The 14,360-nt window shown below is 34.7% G+C and overlaps 1 protein-coding gene across 1 annotated transcript; it reads left to right on the plus strand.

The window, feature by feature from the left end:
- The first annotated feature begins 10,629 nt into the window (after nucleotides 1-10,629).
- Nucleotides 10,630-12,368, plus strand: LOC145056450 (putative pectinesterase 14). Its single transcript, XM_079004199.1, has 5 exons — nucleotides 10,630-11,003; nucleotides 11,089-11,260; nucleotides 11,358-11,564; nucleotides 11,635-11,879; nucleotides 12,224-12,368. Exons 1-5 carry the CDS (start codon nucleotides 10,630-10,632, stop codon nucleotides 12,366-12,368), a joined length of 1,143 nt encoding a protein of 380 aa, XP_078860325.1.
- Nucleotides 12,369-14,360: the final 1,992 nt, after the last annotated feature.

Below are 14,360 nucleotides of genomic sequence, written 5' to 3' on the forward strand. Positions count from 1 at the left end.
ATTCACACCCACTTTGTGATCCTCGGCATCCCAGTCACAAACAAGAGGGGAATATCGAGATTTAAACATGTCATTGAAAAGTTCAATGAATCTCATCGAAATCTAGGAATTCTAAATGCATTTAAAACTTAAGGTTATGTTTTCATGGTGGAGAAATAGTGAATCGTTATTCACTTACCTTCAAATTGTTTGCATGTTGGATTACGGCATCCCTTTTCTAATATGGAAATAATGTTGTTGGATCCTAGCCCTTATTTTTCATATTGGGTGATAATTAGGGATTCAATTCTAATCAACTTTGTCCTTTTCTACTTGTAGATGTCGAACGCAAACAACGCTGCTGCTAGCTCGTTCACGTTAATGAGCCTTTGCCAAAAGGTGACTTTCGATGGAACGAACTTTAGCGAATGGATAAGATACATTCGCACGATTGCTCGCTACGAGGACAAGGAGTATGTCCTTGACGAGAAGCTCGAAAAGATCAATCCAGAAATCGCTACTCCGTCTGAAATGACTGCTTTTGAGACTCATGAGCGTGATGCAACGAAGGTTCATTGCATCATGATAGCCACAATGAACGCCGAATTCCAAAATTCCTATGAGGACATGTATCCGTACGAGATGCATCAAGACTTATTGGAGAGATACCATCAAAACGCGAGGCAGGAACGTTACGAGATCTTCACTAACATGATCACTACTAAAATGGGTAATGGAGAATCTCTAACCGTTCACTCGCAAAAGATGCAAAGGTATGTCGATCGTCTTCGCAAGTTGAATGTCGACTTTGGGGAAGACTTGGCTATCGACATGGTCCTTCACTCCTTGCCTCCCTGTTACAACCAATTTAGGATGACCTACCACATGAACAAGGAAGAGGTCACCCTAAGCAAGCTCCAAGGGCTCCTAAGGGTTGCTGAGAGCAACCTTAAGGACAAGTCTGTTGCACAAACTCCAAATCCAACCGCTGCTCCTGTTTTGGCTATAGGGCAGGGAAGAGGAAAAAAGAGGAAGGCTCCGTCAAAGAGCCACCGCAAGGGAAAGTCCCGAGATGGTTCCTCTTCTAGTGGGACCAAGGTTGATCTGGCTAAACCCAACCCTAACCCAAAGAAGGCAGAGTGCCACCATTGCCACAAAATAGGGCATTGGAAGAGAAGCTGCCCAGAATATCTGCAAGCCATCAAGGATGGAAAGATCAAGCCGTCTTTCGCAGGTATTTACACAATAAAATCTAATGATTCGTCTCATGCTATTTCTTGGGTTCTTGATACCGGGTGTGGTTACCACATTTGTTCTGAATTGCAGGGACTAAGAAGAAATAGGGATGTGGAGCATGGAAGAATAAATCTAATCATGGGAAACAGAAGATTGTCGCCTGTCACCAAGATTGGAGTGTATTATTTAGTGCTTAGTAATGGATTAAGTTTAGATTTGAATAATTATTGCTACTCGCCAGATATGGCAAGAAACATCATTTCATTTCATGGTTTGTTTAGACAAGGATTTAGATATTCGTTTAATAATGAGAATGGTTTGATTTATGCTTATCTAAATGGTGTTTTATATTTTGAAGCAATGCCTTGTAATGGAATTTATGAGACTATTATGATTGTAGATAACCTAGTAAATGATGTTTTATGCATGGATTCTTCCAATAGTATGGATAAAGCATGTTTGTGGCATTGTCGTCTTGGACATGTCAACAAGAAACGCATAGCCCAACTCCAAAAGGATGGAGTGTTGGAGTCATTCGACCTTAGGGAAGATGACACGTGTGAATCTTGTTTGCTTGGAAAGATGACCAAGTCACCCTTCACTAGTACTTGTGAGAGGGGTGAGGGTTTATTGGATCTCATACATACCGATGTATGTGGACCCTTTAGATCCACCACAAAGGATGCGAACCGCTTCTATGTGACTTTCACCGATGATTATAGTAGATATGGGTATATTTACTTAATCAAGCACATGTTAGAAACGTTTGAAAAGTTCAAAGAATTCAAACATGAAGTGGAGAATCAATTGGGCAGGAAAATCAAGATGCTTCAATCCGATCGAGGAGGAGAGTACCTAAGTCTTGAATTCCACGACTATCTCAAAGAATGTGGAATAGTTTCGCAATTGACGCCACCTAGGACACCGCAGTTGAATGGTGTGGCAGAAAGGCATAATCGAACCTTGTTAGACATGGTTCGTTCTATGATGATTCGTGCTTCACTACCTATCTCATTCTGGGGGTATGCCTTAGAGACTGCCGCCCATATCCTTAACCGAGTCCCTACTAAGAAGGTTGCCAAAACACCTCACGAGATGTGGACGGGGAAAGCTCCCTCATTGGCACATATCAAGGTTTGGGGTTGCGAGGCTTTCGTAAGACGAGATACTCACGACAAGCTCGAACCTCGTAGTGAGCGATGTATTTTCATCGGCTACCCACAGAAATCCTTTAGATATCTTTTCTATAGACCGAATGACAATGTTGTCTTCGTTGCGAGGGGAGGGGTTTTCCGAGAGCGAGAACTCATAAGCCAAGGAGACAGTAGGAGGCAGATCGAACTTGAAGAGATTAAAGAATCGAGTGATGAAGGAACCTCGACCGCTGGCACTCAACCCGAGGAGGAAACTCCGATTGAACCAATTGACGAGTCCTTACCTCTTAGACGTTCCGAAAGAGTTAGAGTTCAACCCCAGTTTTATGGTTTTCATATTACTACCGAAGGGGACACGTATATTAGTGATGGTACACTAATAAATCTAGATGAACCTAATAGCTATAAGGAAGCCATGGCAGGCCCGGAGTCTGCAAAATGGAAAGAGGCAATGGACAGCGAGATTCAATCCATGTATGACAACCAAGTTTGGAATTTGGTTGATAATGTGCCCGGACTTAAGACCGTTGGGTGCAAATGGATCTTCAAGAAGAAGACCGACGTGGATGGGAATGTACACACATATAAGGCTTGATTGGTTGCGAAAGGCTTTACTCAAACTCCCGGAGTTGACTATGATGAGACCTTCTCACCAGTTGCGAAAATAAAGTCTATTAGGGTGATGCTGGCCATAGCTGCATTTCATGATTATGAAATATGATAGATGGATGTCAAGACTGCTTTCCTTATTGGGAAGTTGGCTGAGGATGTGTACATGGCTCAGCCAGAGGGTTTTGTTAATACAAAGCATCCAAATAGAGTGTGCAAACTTGAAAAGTCCATTTATGGGCTTAAACAAGCGTCTCGCAGATGGAATCTTTGCTTCGATGAAAAAGTCAAAGAGTTTGGATTTGTACGAAGTGAAGATGAATCATGTGTATATGTCAAAGCCAGTGGGAGTAGAGTCAGCTTCCTCGTTTTGTATGTCGATGACATACTACTCATAGGAAACGACGTCCCGACACTGCAGGAGGTTAAGTCCTGGCTCGGGAAGTGCTTCGCTATGAAGGACCTCGGAGAGGCTTCCTATATCTTGGGAATAAGGATAGTGAGAGAACGAAATAAGAGACTAATAGGACTTAGTCAGAACACTTACTTAGATAAAGTACTGAAACGTTTTAGTATGGAGAATTCGAAGAAGGGAGAATTACCGATACAAAGTAATGCCAAATTGAGTAAGACTCAAAGTCCGAGTACCGAAGCCGAGATAGCAGAAATGAGCCGAATACCTTACGCTTCCGCAGTTCGCTCAATCATGTATGCTATGACTTGTACTCGCCCTGATGTAGCCTTTGCTTTGAGCATGGTCAGTAGATATCAAGGGAACCCTGGCAGAGCCCATTGGATTGCGGTCAAGAATATCCTTAAGTACCTTCGGAGGACCAATGAATGGTTTTTAGTCCTCGGAGGGAGTGATGACTTAAAGGTGCGAGGTTATAGTGACGCCAGCTTTCAGACCGACAGGGACAACTACCGTTCATAGTCGGGCTGGGTCTTTACCCTTAATGGAGGAGCAGTAACTTGGAAAAGTTCCAAACAGGAAACCGTAGCTGATTCAATGTGCAAATCAGAGTACATTGCAGCAAGCGAAGCATCGAAGGAGGCAATATGGTTGAAGAACTTCATTGGTGATCTTGGAGTTGTACCTGCCATAAAGGAGCCTATGGAAATTTTCTATGATAATGAAGGAGCGGTTGCCTTGACCAAGGAACCGAGGGATCATGGTAGATCTCGTCATATCGACAGAAAATATCACTTTATTAGACATCGAGTAAAAGAGGGACATCTCATGGTTAAGAGGATATCATCAGAAGATAACCCAGTAGATCCGCTTACGAAGGGACTGAGTAGGGTTAAGCACATGCAGCATGCTAGGAGTATTGGGCTGAAGGATGATATTAGTTTAGATTAAATAGTTTTAGAAACTTATAATAGATAAATGTAATTGACATTTGATGATTAAATAAAGGAGTATTATTTATAGGTAAAGTTACTGTCTTATGTTAATTGTTTAACTATTGTTTCACTTTGCATGTTTTGACTTCCTGAATAATTGAGTTATTAAGAATAATCGAATTATTCAAATGGTCCACAATCGTTCATATGTTGGAAGTAGATATGAAAGAAGATTGTCATGAATTGGTATGTAGATTGTCTAAATGGTATTAGACATAGAAAAGGTTTACTACAACGTTCATGAGTGCTTATGAACTAGTTTTGAGCATTGGAACAAACCCGCGTTTGCTGGAATCACTTTAAGGTACATATGTATATTGTAAGTGATCGCAAGATGATAATATCATATGGTCTTAGAACCTAGATATATGGTTTATTATTTGTTAATTGGTTGTACATTGATGATGCAAAACCGCATCAGTAAATTGATGTTATAAAACACATTGTTGTGTGTGATTGATTGACAAATAAGTAAATGCATATAAGTCGAAGTTTATCTGTTACTTTTATCCTAAGAGGGTAAAAGCGATATCTCGGCCGCTCGATGATTTGATTTGACTTATGTGTCGGGCCCGGTCAGAACTGAATTGATGTGTTCGATTAAGTTCTATGTCGAATAAATCTGAGATCGAGAAACTAAACGCTGGACTATGATTGTGTCCGCATGATATCTGAACAGAGGACTATACGATCCCTTATCTAAAGGACATGACTGATAAGATCAGAGTTTGACAGCATCTTTGAGAGCTATGGTTGCTAATCGGATTGTGCTTATGTAGATAGTTATTGGACTTATCCAAGTGGGAGACTGTTGGAATAGTGTCTAAGGCTGTAACTATACTAGGCAATTATTTGACCCGGTTGAGCATAGTCCTTTTGGGTTGCCTTCACCATAGCAACTTGACAGGATGATTTGTAATGAGAGAAGAAATATTATTAATATATTATGAGAATAATATAAGGAATAATAATATTATTATTTGATTAAAATAAGTCATAAATTAATTAGGAATTAATTTGGTGACTTAAAGAGGTTAATTGAATAAAGGGGCATAAACTGTCAAATGTGTGATATTTGTATTTTGGGCTATGAATCTTTATGGATAAGAGGGTGGACGATTTTAGGGTTTGGAGAAACCTAAAATCGTCCAAGGCCTGGTCTATAGGGATTATTGGATTGCTTAGGGCCTAAGTTATTCAATTAGGGTTTAAGGTGTAACCCTAGTAGCTCATAGTATATATAGACCCATTGGGTGGAGGAAATCGGCACTCATTCATCTCAAGAAACCCTAGAGCCGATTTTCTCACCCTCCTCTCTCTCTATTATCATCCTCTTGCTAGTTGGTATTTGTAAGCCATTAGAGGAGTGACAATTGTGACTCTAAGCTCCAAAGACAAGAAGATTCAAGCAAACAACTCAAGGTATTCTTTTAGATCTGATTTCATATGTCATGATTTGAATGTTTACACTAGATCTATCAATATAAGACTTGGATACATTGCATGTTCAATTAGAGAAACCTAGATCCAAGCATTAGGGTTTGCATGTGCACATAGGAAAGTTCTTATGGCTCAAACCCATCAAGAAGATCACTCCACTGGGCAAGCAATCGATCGGTGCAACAGTCAGATTATGGAATACGACGAAGGAGTGAAAGAGGACGGAGAAAAAGAACCATGGCATGGTCGGTGGAGCAAAAGGAAGTTGACGGTGGCCGATGGTTGTGCAACAGGTGTTCTCTAAGTCCCCACACTGGCAAAATGCCTAAAGGGTCGACTGCTTGTGAGAACGAAAAACTAAATCCTGTAAACACGTCTCAACCTTAGGGTGAATTAAACTTTGTGAGTGTCATTCATCTTCTCGGACCCAAGAAGGACTCCCACAGGTCACCCAACATAGCCGTAGCAGGACCTACGACGACTTCAACCATTCAACGATATGGCAAAGGAGTTTGCACATGCATGTGCACCCATGGACCGGTAAATGGGGAGTTTATAATGATGCTAAGGAACGCTGGTTGTTTACAGGTGATAAGGATTGCGGGTGGTTTGCGTTTAAGAGGATTTCTTTTGTTATTATTTTAATAATATTATATATACAACTAAATAGTAAATAAATTTAAAAGTATTTAAAAGTACCACTTTCTCTAACTACTATATTATGGTAAAAAAAACTCCTCATTTTATTTGTTATAATAAGATATGGATTTTATATTCGGAATTAAGTGGTCAGATCTTGTAATCTATATCAAATGGAATATATACACATATATGTATGTAAAATGGCGATTGTAGAAATATATTAGTTTGATAAAGTGTTGTAAAAACAAACTGTGACAATTGTAGAAATAGGTTGGTTAATTTGATAAAGTTTTTTAGAAATAGGTTGGTTTGAGAAATGGTTCATCATTTTCTTCTTTCCGGATCAATTCATTCTGGAGAATTTGAATATATTTCATTTTTAACCTCTTATATGTTAAAATATTAGCCCTTAAACTTTTATCTTTTTCTTAGTTTATATCTTTCATTATTGAATAATTAATCTTTTTTAACTTTATTATATCTCACATATAGACTAACTTATTCCAAATTATATAATTACAAGTTATGTATTATTTTTATATCATTAAATAGAACTTATGAATACCTTCAAATAAATATTAATATTGAACATATTACAATGTCTTAAAAGATCAATTAAAAATAATATTATAATATAAGTTAAACGCATAGTTACAAATTATGTTAAACACTAAATCATAACATTTATAAGGGTAGTATTTTCTTTAATTATCGTCTATTCGTAAATATGAGGAATTCTTTTGTCTGAAATGCACAAAATATAAAGTCTAAAATTAATGTACTGTTTGAAGTGGGTCATCAGTTAAATATATTTCTTAGTGCAATTTTTTTTCGATAATCTTATTTCCAAAATGTATAATATATATATATATATATATATATATATATATATATATATATATATATATATATATATATATATTAAAGTTATGAAAGATTTTAACAAGTGATATCTTTTTTTGTCAATTTTGTTCCTCTAACTTACAATATTGACCCTCTAACTTACAATATTGACCCTTCACTTTTATGTTTTTGTTCACAAACAACCCTTTCATTTTGGTTTGAGTTTTTCATAACCCTCATATTTTCTTACATATTATTAGTATTTAGTCTTTTGGGCAGAAATGGTCTCTCATCATCATCATTATTATTGTTAGACAAAATTACACGATTGGTCCCTATGATTACCAGATTTAACACTCTCTTTTTGGTTTTAAATTAATCTTTTATTTATTAGAAAATATCCACCCAATATCATAAACCCACCCACCATGTGCCATCACGACCACCATCACCACCACCAAAATTACATAAATGGTCCATATGGTTTACCCATGGTGAAAAATTCAGTCCCTACTACCTGAAAAGACCAAATTACCCTCACATTAATAGACAAAAAGCAACCGTATATATTTTCCAAATTGGTTTTCTGACCGCTATCATACATGACAATAAAGTTCAATTTGTGAGACCATTTCTTTATTTTCCTCATTTATTGCAAGAAATAATGATTTAGATTTCTTACTTATTAACTAGATGACATTGTTTATCTTCATTTACTAGATTATCTCAATGCATTTCAACATGCTATTTTACTTTATAAAACAGTACCTTCTGACCCCGACAACGCCGAAGAATCTTTTCTAGTTCAAAATATATTTTTATCAATTTGCTTATGTTAATGTTCACCATAACAACTACAAAAGTAAACTTTTCTATTGACCCAACTTTATTTGAGTTTTTATAAAAAGTGTCAATCATACAAATAGGTTATTGTACAAATAGATTAGTTTTGATAAAGTACCATTTTCTTCAACGAGATCAATTCATTCTAGAGAATTTGAATACATTTCATTTCTAACTCTTTATATGTTAATATTAGCCCTCCAATTTTTATTTTATCTTTGTTTACATCTTTTATTATCACATAAATTATTTTTTTACCTTTATTATATCTCACATATAGATTAACTTATTCTAAAATATATAATTATAATTTATGTATTATTTTTAATAAGTTATATCATTAAATATATGTTACAAATACCTTCAAACATATACAAATGTTGAATATATTAAAAATCACAGAATTAAAAAATCAATTGAAAATTATATTATATTATAAATTAAGCTTAAAAATACAGTTAAACACTAAATCATAAATTTATGGTAGTTTTTTTAGATATCATTTAGTTTTAGAAAATTTTTAATCTGAAATGCCGATGTGTATAATCCAAAATGTTGGAGATTAATATACCGTTTGAAATGATTCATTCGTTAAATCTATTTCTAAAGGTAATTTTTGTTGTTATGCTTATCTGAAATAGTTCAAAATATATTTTTGTTAGTATGCTTATCTCACTGTTCATGATAACACAACTACAAAAGCAGACTCTTTTGTAGACCTAGGGTTGTTAATCGGGTCAACCATATCGGGTTTCAGATTAATCAAGTCACATTAGTCGAGTTTTTCATCTTAAAAAATTAACCATAAACCCGACCCTGTTAGAGTTCGGGTTATCCGGGTCGGATTAGTCAAGTTAAATATGAAACAAAATAAATTTGTTATTTTAGCAAATAACTTATAAGTATAGGGATCGAAAGTGTAAAATATTAAAAAGTTCATTTTGTTTGTGGAGTTTGTGGAGTTTGTATATGCAATCGTGCAATACATTTCCAAAAGGGTTGAATACTTGAATAGCAGAAATTATATTTGGTTAGTTTGGCCTGCTCTCTGTTAACATTAACAGTGGTGTTTGACACAATAAAAGTTATTTTATGGTCAAAATAAAATTTCATTGCTTTAACTTGTAATTAGTTATTTTGTGGTCATTTTTTACACAATAAAAGTTACTATAATTACATAAATTTTGTCAGTTTCTTATTCTTATTGTGATCTTCTTGAAGAGGATAGAGAACTCGGTGACAAAAGAATAACTTGTGAGGGTTTATGATTAGGCTTATTCCTTTTGCATGAATGACAAGTGAATGTGAATATATAAGCTGAAACAACATTATACACTACAAGCAGGGTTATTAATTATAGGCTTAAAAGGGTTAACCGGGTTATCCCGAAACCGATTATACGAAATTATGTAAACTCGAAACTCGACCCTATATTACGGGTTATTTGGGTTGACAAGATAAACCCAATTTCAGCTTTAGACCCGATTATAACCGACCCTATTTTTCCTATTCAAGTTTGGGTCAAGTCGGGTTCGGATTTTTGTTGACCCAATTTTCATTGTTTTTGAAAACTCAAACAAATACAAATAACTGAATTACCTTTCAAATCAATTCACTTTTTGTATTATAAATTTTGTTTATTATCCCTTCAAGCTAAATAAATTATCTCATAATATTTGATTGTGCGTTATTTCTTTCTTCTTTTCATTATCCATAACAAGGTAAGTATTATTATCTATATATCGTTCATGTATTTAATAATAAATATCACATGTAGCATGTATACTGATTTGTTTTTTTTATCTTATAATTTATTATGCTGGTAGATTTTGGTATATTTATCACTATGACTCTAGATCATCCATTAAATTTTACTAATTCAAATATTGTTAGACATAAAATGGGGTACAAGGAATTTAAAGATTTTTGCTATGCATATATTGGAGTTGAAAAAACGTCATATAAATTGATTCAAGTCATGTAATGTATCATTTGGCTGAAAATATTGAATTTTATTGGGGATAAAATTTGAGTCATTTAATAATCAAAGAAACAAATAAAAATGAGATAATTTTTTTTTTTGAAGAGCTAAAATTGTAACATGTAAGAGTTATAAATGAAAACAGAGAGATCAAAAATCCTCCTATATTTTATTCTTACTATCCTCTTACTCATATTAAATAGTGATAAGCGGACTAAAATATTATCAATTTCATTAAATGTGACACATGTCAAGATTTGATATTGTATGAAGATAAGTAGGAATAAAATATAATAAGATATTTAATTTATCATGAAAATATATTTTTCTGTTTTGCAATACACGGTAAGAAATGATAAAGGTGATGGGTCCCACTTAAAACCAACCTATTACAACGCATTATCAAACTAACCGCCTTTTAGAAACAAGCCTACTAATACAAAATAAAACTCTCATAGTTATGGGCAAAGTACCGCAATCCTTTAATCCAATGCCATGAATACCAACAGATTATGGTTTTGGTCGTCTGTTACGGCCATTGCTCTCCTTTCCTTTGTACTCTCCTTTTACACCACTAATATCTCTATAACGGGCATTGAAGTCATATTTATCAAAAGGATCTTTGAGCAAAGCGGAATTTATGAGTTCTTCTCTTTTATAGGAAAAAGTCTCGGTCTGACGAGGAGTGGGGTCACTTGTGATGCCAGTAAGTGGAAGTCTGCACTCGTAGCAAAATACAAAGTTGAGCTTGTCTTGACTGTTGATCAAAATGGTTGTGGGAAGTTCAATACATTACAGAAGGCAGTGGCCGCTGTTCCTGATAATAGCCCGAAACCAACACTAATCATTCTTGATGCAGGCACATACAAGTAATGTTTCATGATCATGCAATCTACTTGACTTATAAGTTGTGTTGAACACATGTAAAAACCAAACATGTTATTGTTATGGCAGGGAGAAAGTGTTGGTGGGCGTAAAGAAAATCAATTTGATAATTCAAGGTCAAGGTTCTCAAAAGACAACGATAGCTTGGAATGACACTGCAGCTTCATCTAAAGGCACTATCTACAGCTACACAGTTTGCATTGATGCTAAAAATTTCATTGCTTACGACATTGGCTTTAAGGTAATGCAAGTAACTCATACATACGAAAGTTCAAAAAATAACATATTTTTTCCATTGAATATTGACATGCTTGCTGCTTTGTTCTCGAATGGCAAAGAACACAGCTCCTCGTCCAGCGCCCGGTGCAATTGGAGGACAAGCTGTAGCACTGAGAGTCAGAGGAGATCAATCAGCTTTCTATAACTGCGGGTTTTTTGGATTTCAGGACACTCTTAACGATGCTGAAGGAAGGCATTATTTTAAAAAATGTCACATTGAAGGAACGGTAGATTTTATCTTTGGGAATGCTAGATCACTCTACCAAGTAATTATCACTCTTTCAAGAAAACCTAGATAAAGAGAAGTATATGTTTTTAACCACCTTTTTCTTTCAGGATTGTGAGATTAACTCGGTACCCAGTGGTGCTAAGGCCATTGGAGCAATAGCAGCACAACAAAGAGCCTCAACTAAAGAGAAAACGGGGTTTTCTTTTGTGAACTATAAGATAGGAGGAAGTGGCAAGGTGTGGCTTGGAAGGGCTTGGGGTGTATATTCAACTATCGTCTACTTAAACACTTTCATGTCTGCAGTTATTACTCCAGATGGCTGGAATGACTGGAGAGACCCCAAAAGAGATCAGTTATGGCTATTTTAGTCTTTCTACCCCTTACTTCAATCATAAAAGTTCAAATTTTCTTTGCGTGCATGCATTCTCATGTTAACCATCTATGTTACATGCTTATTTGCATGCATGCATTCTCACATTAATTTGAAATCCTCAAAGATCCATATCAACTATGACATTTGTATTTTATGTAACACTACATTTTATTATTATACTACGATATTTGGTGATTCTATTGTTCAACCATCAAAAAGTGCAATATAACACTACATTTTATTATTCTACTACGACATTTGTATTTTATGTAACTGGTCAATGTTACTAACATTTCTTGTCTAATGTTTAAATGTGTTTCCAGGTTAGTTTACTTTGGAGAGTATGGGTGCTCTGGTCCAGGAGCAGTAAACCTTCTTAGGGTTAAATACGCAAAGAAACTGACCAAAGCTGAAGCAGCTCCGTTCATGGATATCTCTTATGTTGATGGAAGTACGTGGATTAAATAGTAGTAAGAACATTCAAAAACAAAAATTCAAAAACATGGCATTCCTTGACATGATTTGCGAGAAGCTTGTATGAAGTCAAAATCTATCAGATTAATGAATGTCTTTTATCACATGTTCATAAGTTACTGTGAGAAGATATCGTTTCTAATACAAAGAAAATGAAAACTGAAAAAGTATGAGTACTTTAAATTCCATAAGATGTTCCATATCCTTTATTTTTCTTTGATATAACATAATGAAAAAGAGTAATACAATTTTTTTTTCCTTTAATATAACATTAATGAAAAAATGTTAGCATCAAAGAACTAGATTTAGCATCGAATCAAAAATAACTGTGTAATAGTTATGATGTACATCAACTATTTAAATAATAAAAAAGTTACTTGTAGCATACTCAAATATGAAAACTATTTATATAATTAAGGGTACGTCCTGCAAACCATCTCATTAAAAATCACTTGTTAATTAATCATCTGAAAGGTAACATGCATATGGAATGCACTTGTTAGTTAGAAAAGCACCAAAGACTTTCCTTCTAATTTTGAAAGTACTAAATAAAAGGTAAAACACATATTGCATGGACTTATTTTATGGTCAGGATATAGCATAAAGCCCCTTTTGATAGACATCTTTCCAGGTCCAAGGAGATTATTCTAGCTGAGTGGGCTGAAAAGACTGGTTGATTTACATAAAAAAGGTCTTTCCCGGTAAGATATCTCTTTCCCAAAAAGCCCCAAAACCATATCTTTCTGGTTGAATGAACATTTTTTATCATTTAGCACAGTTCATCAAATGTTCAATCAAACATCATGGTTTCTTTCCCAGTCGTTAAACTTTTCCAGACAACATTTTTCCAAAAGCACTTTCCTAGACAACAATCAATTGGGCCATAAGTTTCCTTCTAATATTTCTCAATTCCCACGTCAAAGGCAAAACACTTAATGAGTGTCCTTATTGGTTGGTAGAGAAATAATATAGAGTTTCCTTCTAGTCTTGTCAAATCCCACATAAAAAGATCATTGGAGCATTTGGGCTTCTCTCCTTTAAGAGTTTTAATGTTTTTTTTCCGGAAAAGATTGTTGATTAATGTTGTCTTAGATAATTTGAGATACATTAATATAAAATAAAATTTTAATGGGGATATATTTGTTTTTTTATATTTCGTTTATGGATTTAGTATTTACTGATACTTGTCAAACATATCTAGCCAAGCGAATAATATTTATGTGATGAGTGAGAAGAATCTTACAATATGGAAAGAAAATTAAGGTTGACCATGGTGAATAATGTGGATGTATGATAAACATGTTAGCCAGACCTAAAGGAATGTTGTAGTTGAACAACGAAACCCAACATTTAAAGATATGATATGAAATATGATTAATCTTTATTTCTTACTAGAGTCTCTTTTGAGAGAAGCCCTAAATACAATAGCTACAAAATTCATTTACAATCTTTGAACTAATAATAAAAGACCAAGCATTATATAATTACATATTCAGGTTGTCCAGCCGAAGCTAGGACTTATAATAAGCCATATATGGAGAAACTAGACTTAAGAATTGTTGGTTGGTATATTATTTTATTACCCTTCGGAGCTACAAGTTCTATAATCCCTTGTCTCTTTAATTTTTTTTAAATATGAAATGTAAGATTCCTTAAAAATGTTGAGTTTGTAGAAGAATAAAACATTAGAGGTGTTGTTTTAGAGAAGAATACATTATTTTGGTGACAAATGTTTGATAACTATAGTCGATGGCGAATGTTTCATACATATAGTTGTTCATTATTTAAGAAGAATATGCTATTTTAGGTTACCGAGGTTTTATCGTTATAGTTTTGTACTAGGGTGTTGTACTTATAGTCGCTCAAGACACAATTTTAGAGGAAAACATTCCTAACATTGTCCCTAAGCAAGAGCCATTAAGATTTTTATGAAGCACCAACTATAAAATCAACATTAACAACCTTAAGGTATGTCATTCAGTAGAT

Source organism: Lactuca serriola, chromosome 1, assembly GCF_051521515.1.
Source record: "Lactuca serriola cultivar US96UC23 chromosome 1, Lser_US96UC23_V15, whole genome shotgun sequence".
Classification (NCBI taxonomy): Eukaryota; Viridiplantae; Streptophyta; class Magnoliopsida; order Asterales; family Asteraceae; genus Lactuca; species Lactuca serriola.

Bases quoted from the DNA above. Each gene is read 5' to 3' on its own strand.
- LOC145056450 (XM_079004199.1), top strand. From the start codon at position 10,630: ATGAATACCAACAGATTATGGTTTTGGTCGTCTGTTACGGCCATTGCT. The intron at 11,261-11,357 runs GTAATGCAAGTA...CGAATGGCAAAG, and splicing joins CTTACGACATTGGCTTTAAG to AACACAGCTCCTCGTCCAGC. The intron at 11,880-12,223 runs GTTATGGCTATT...ATGTGTTTCCAG, and splicing joins AGAGACCCCAAAAGAGATCA to GTTAGTTTACTTTGGAGAGT.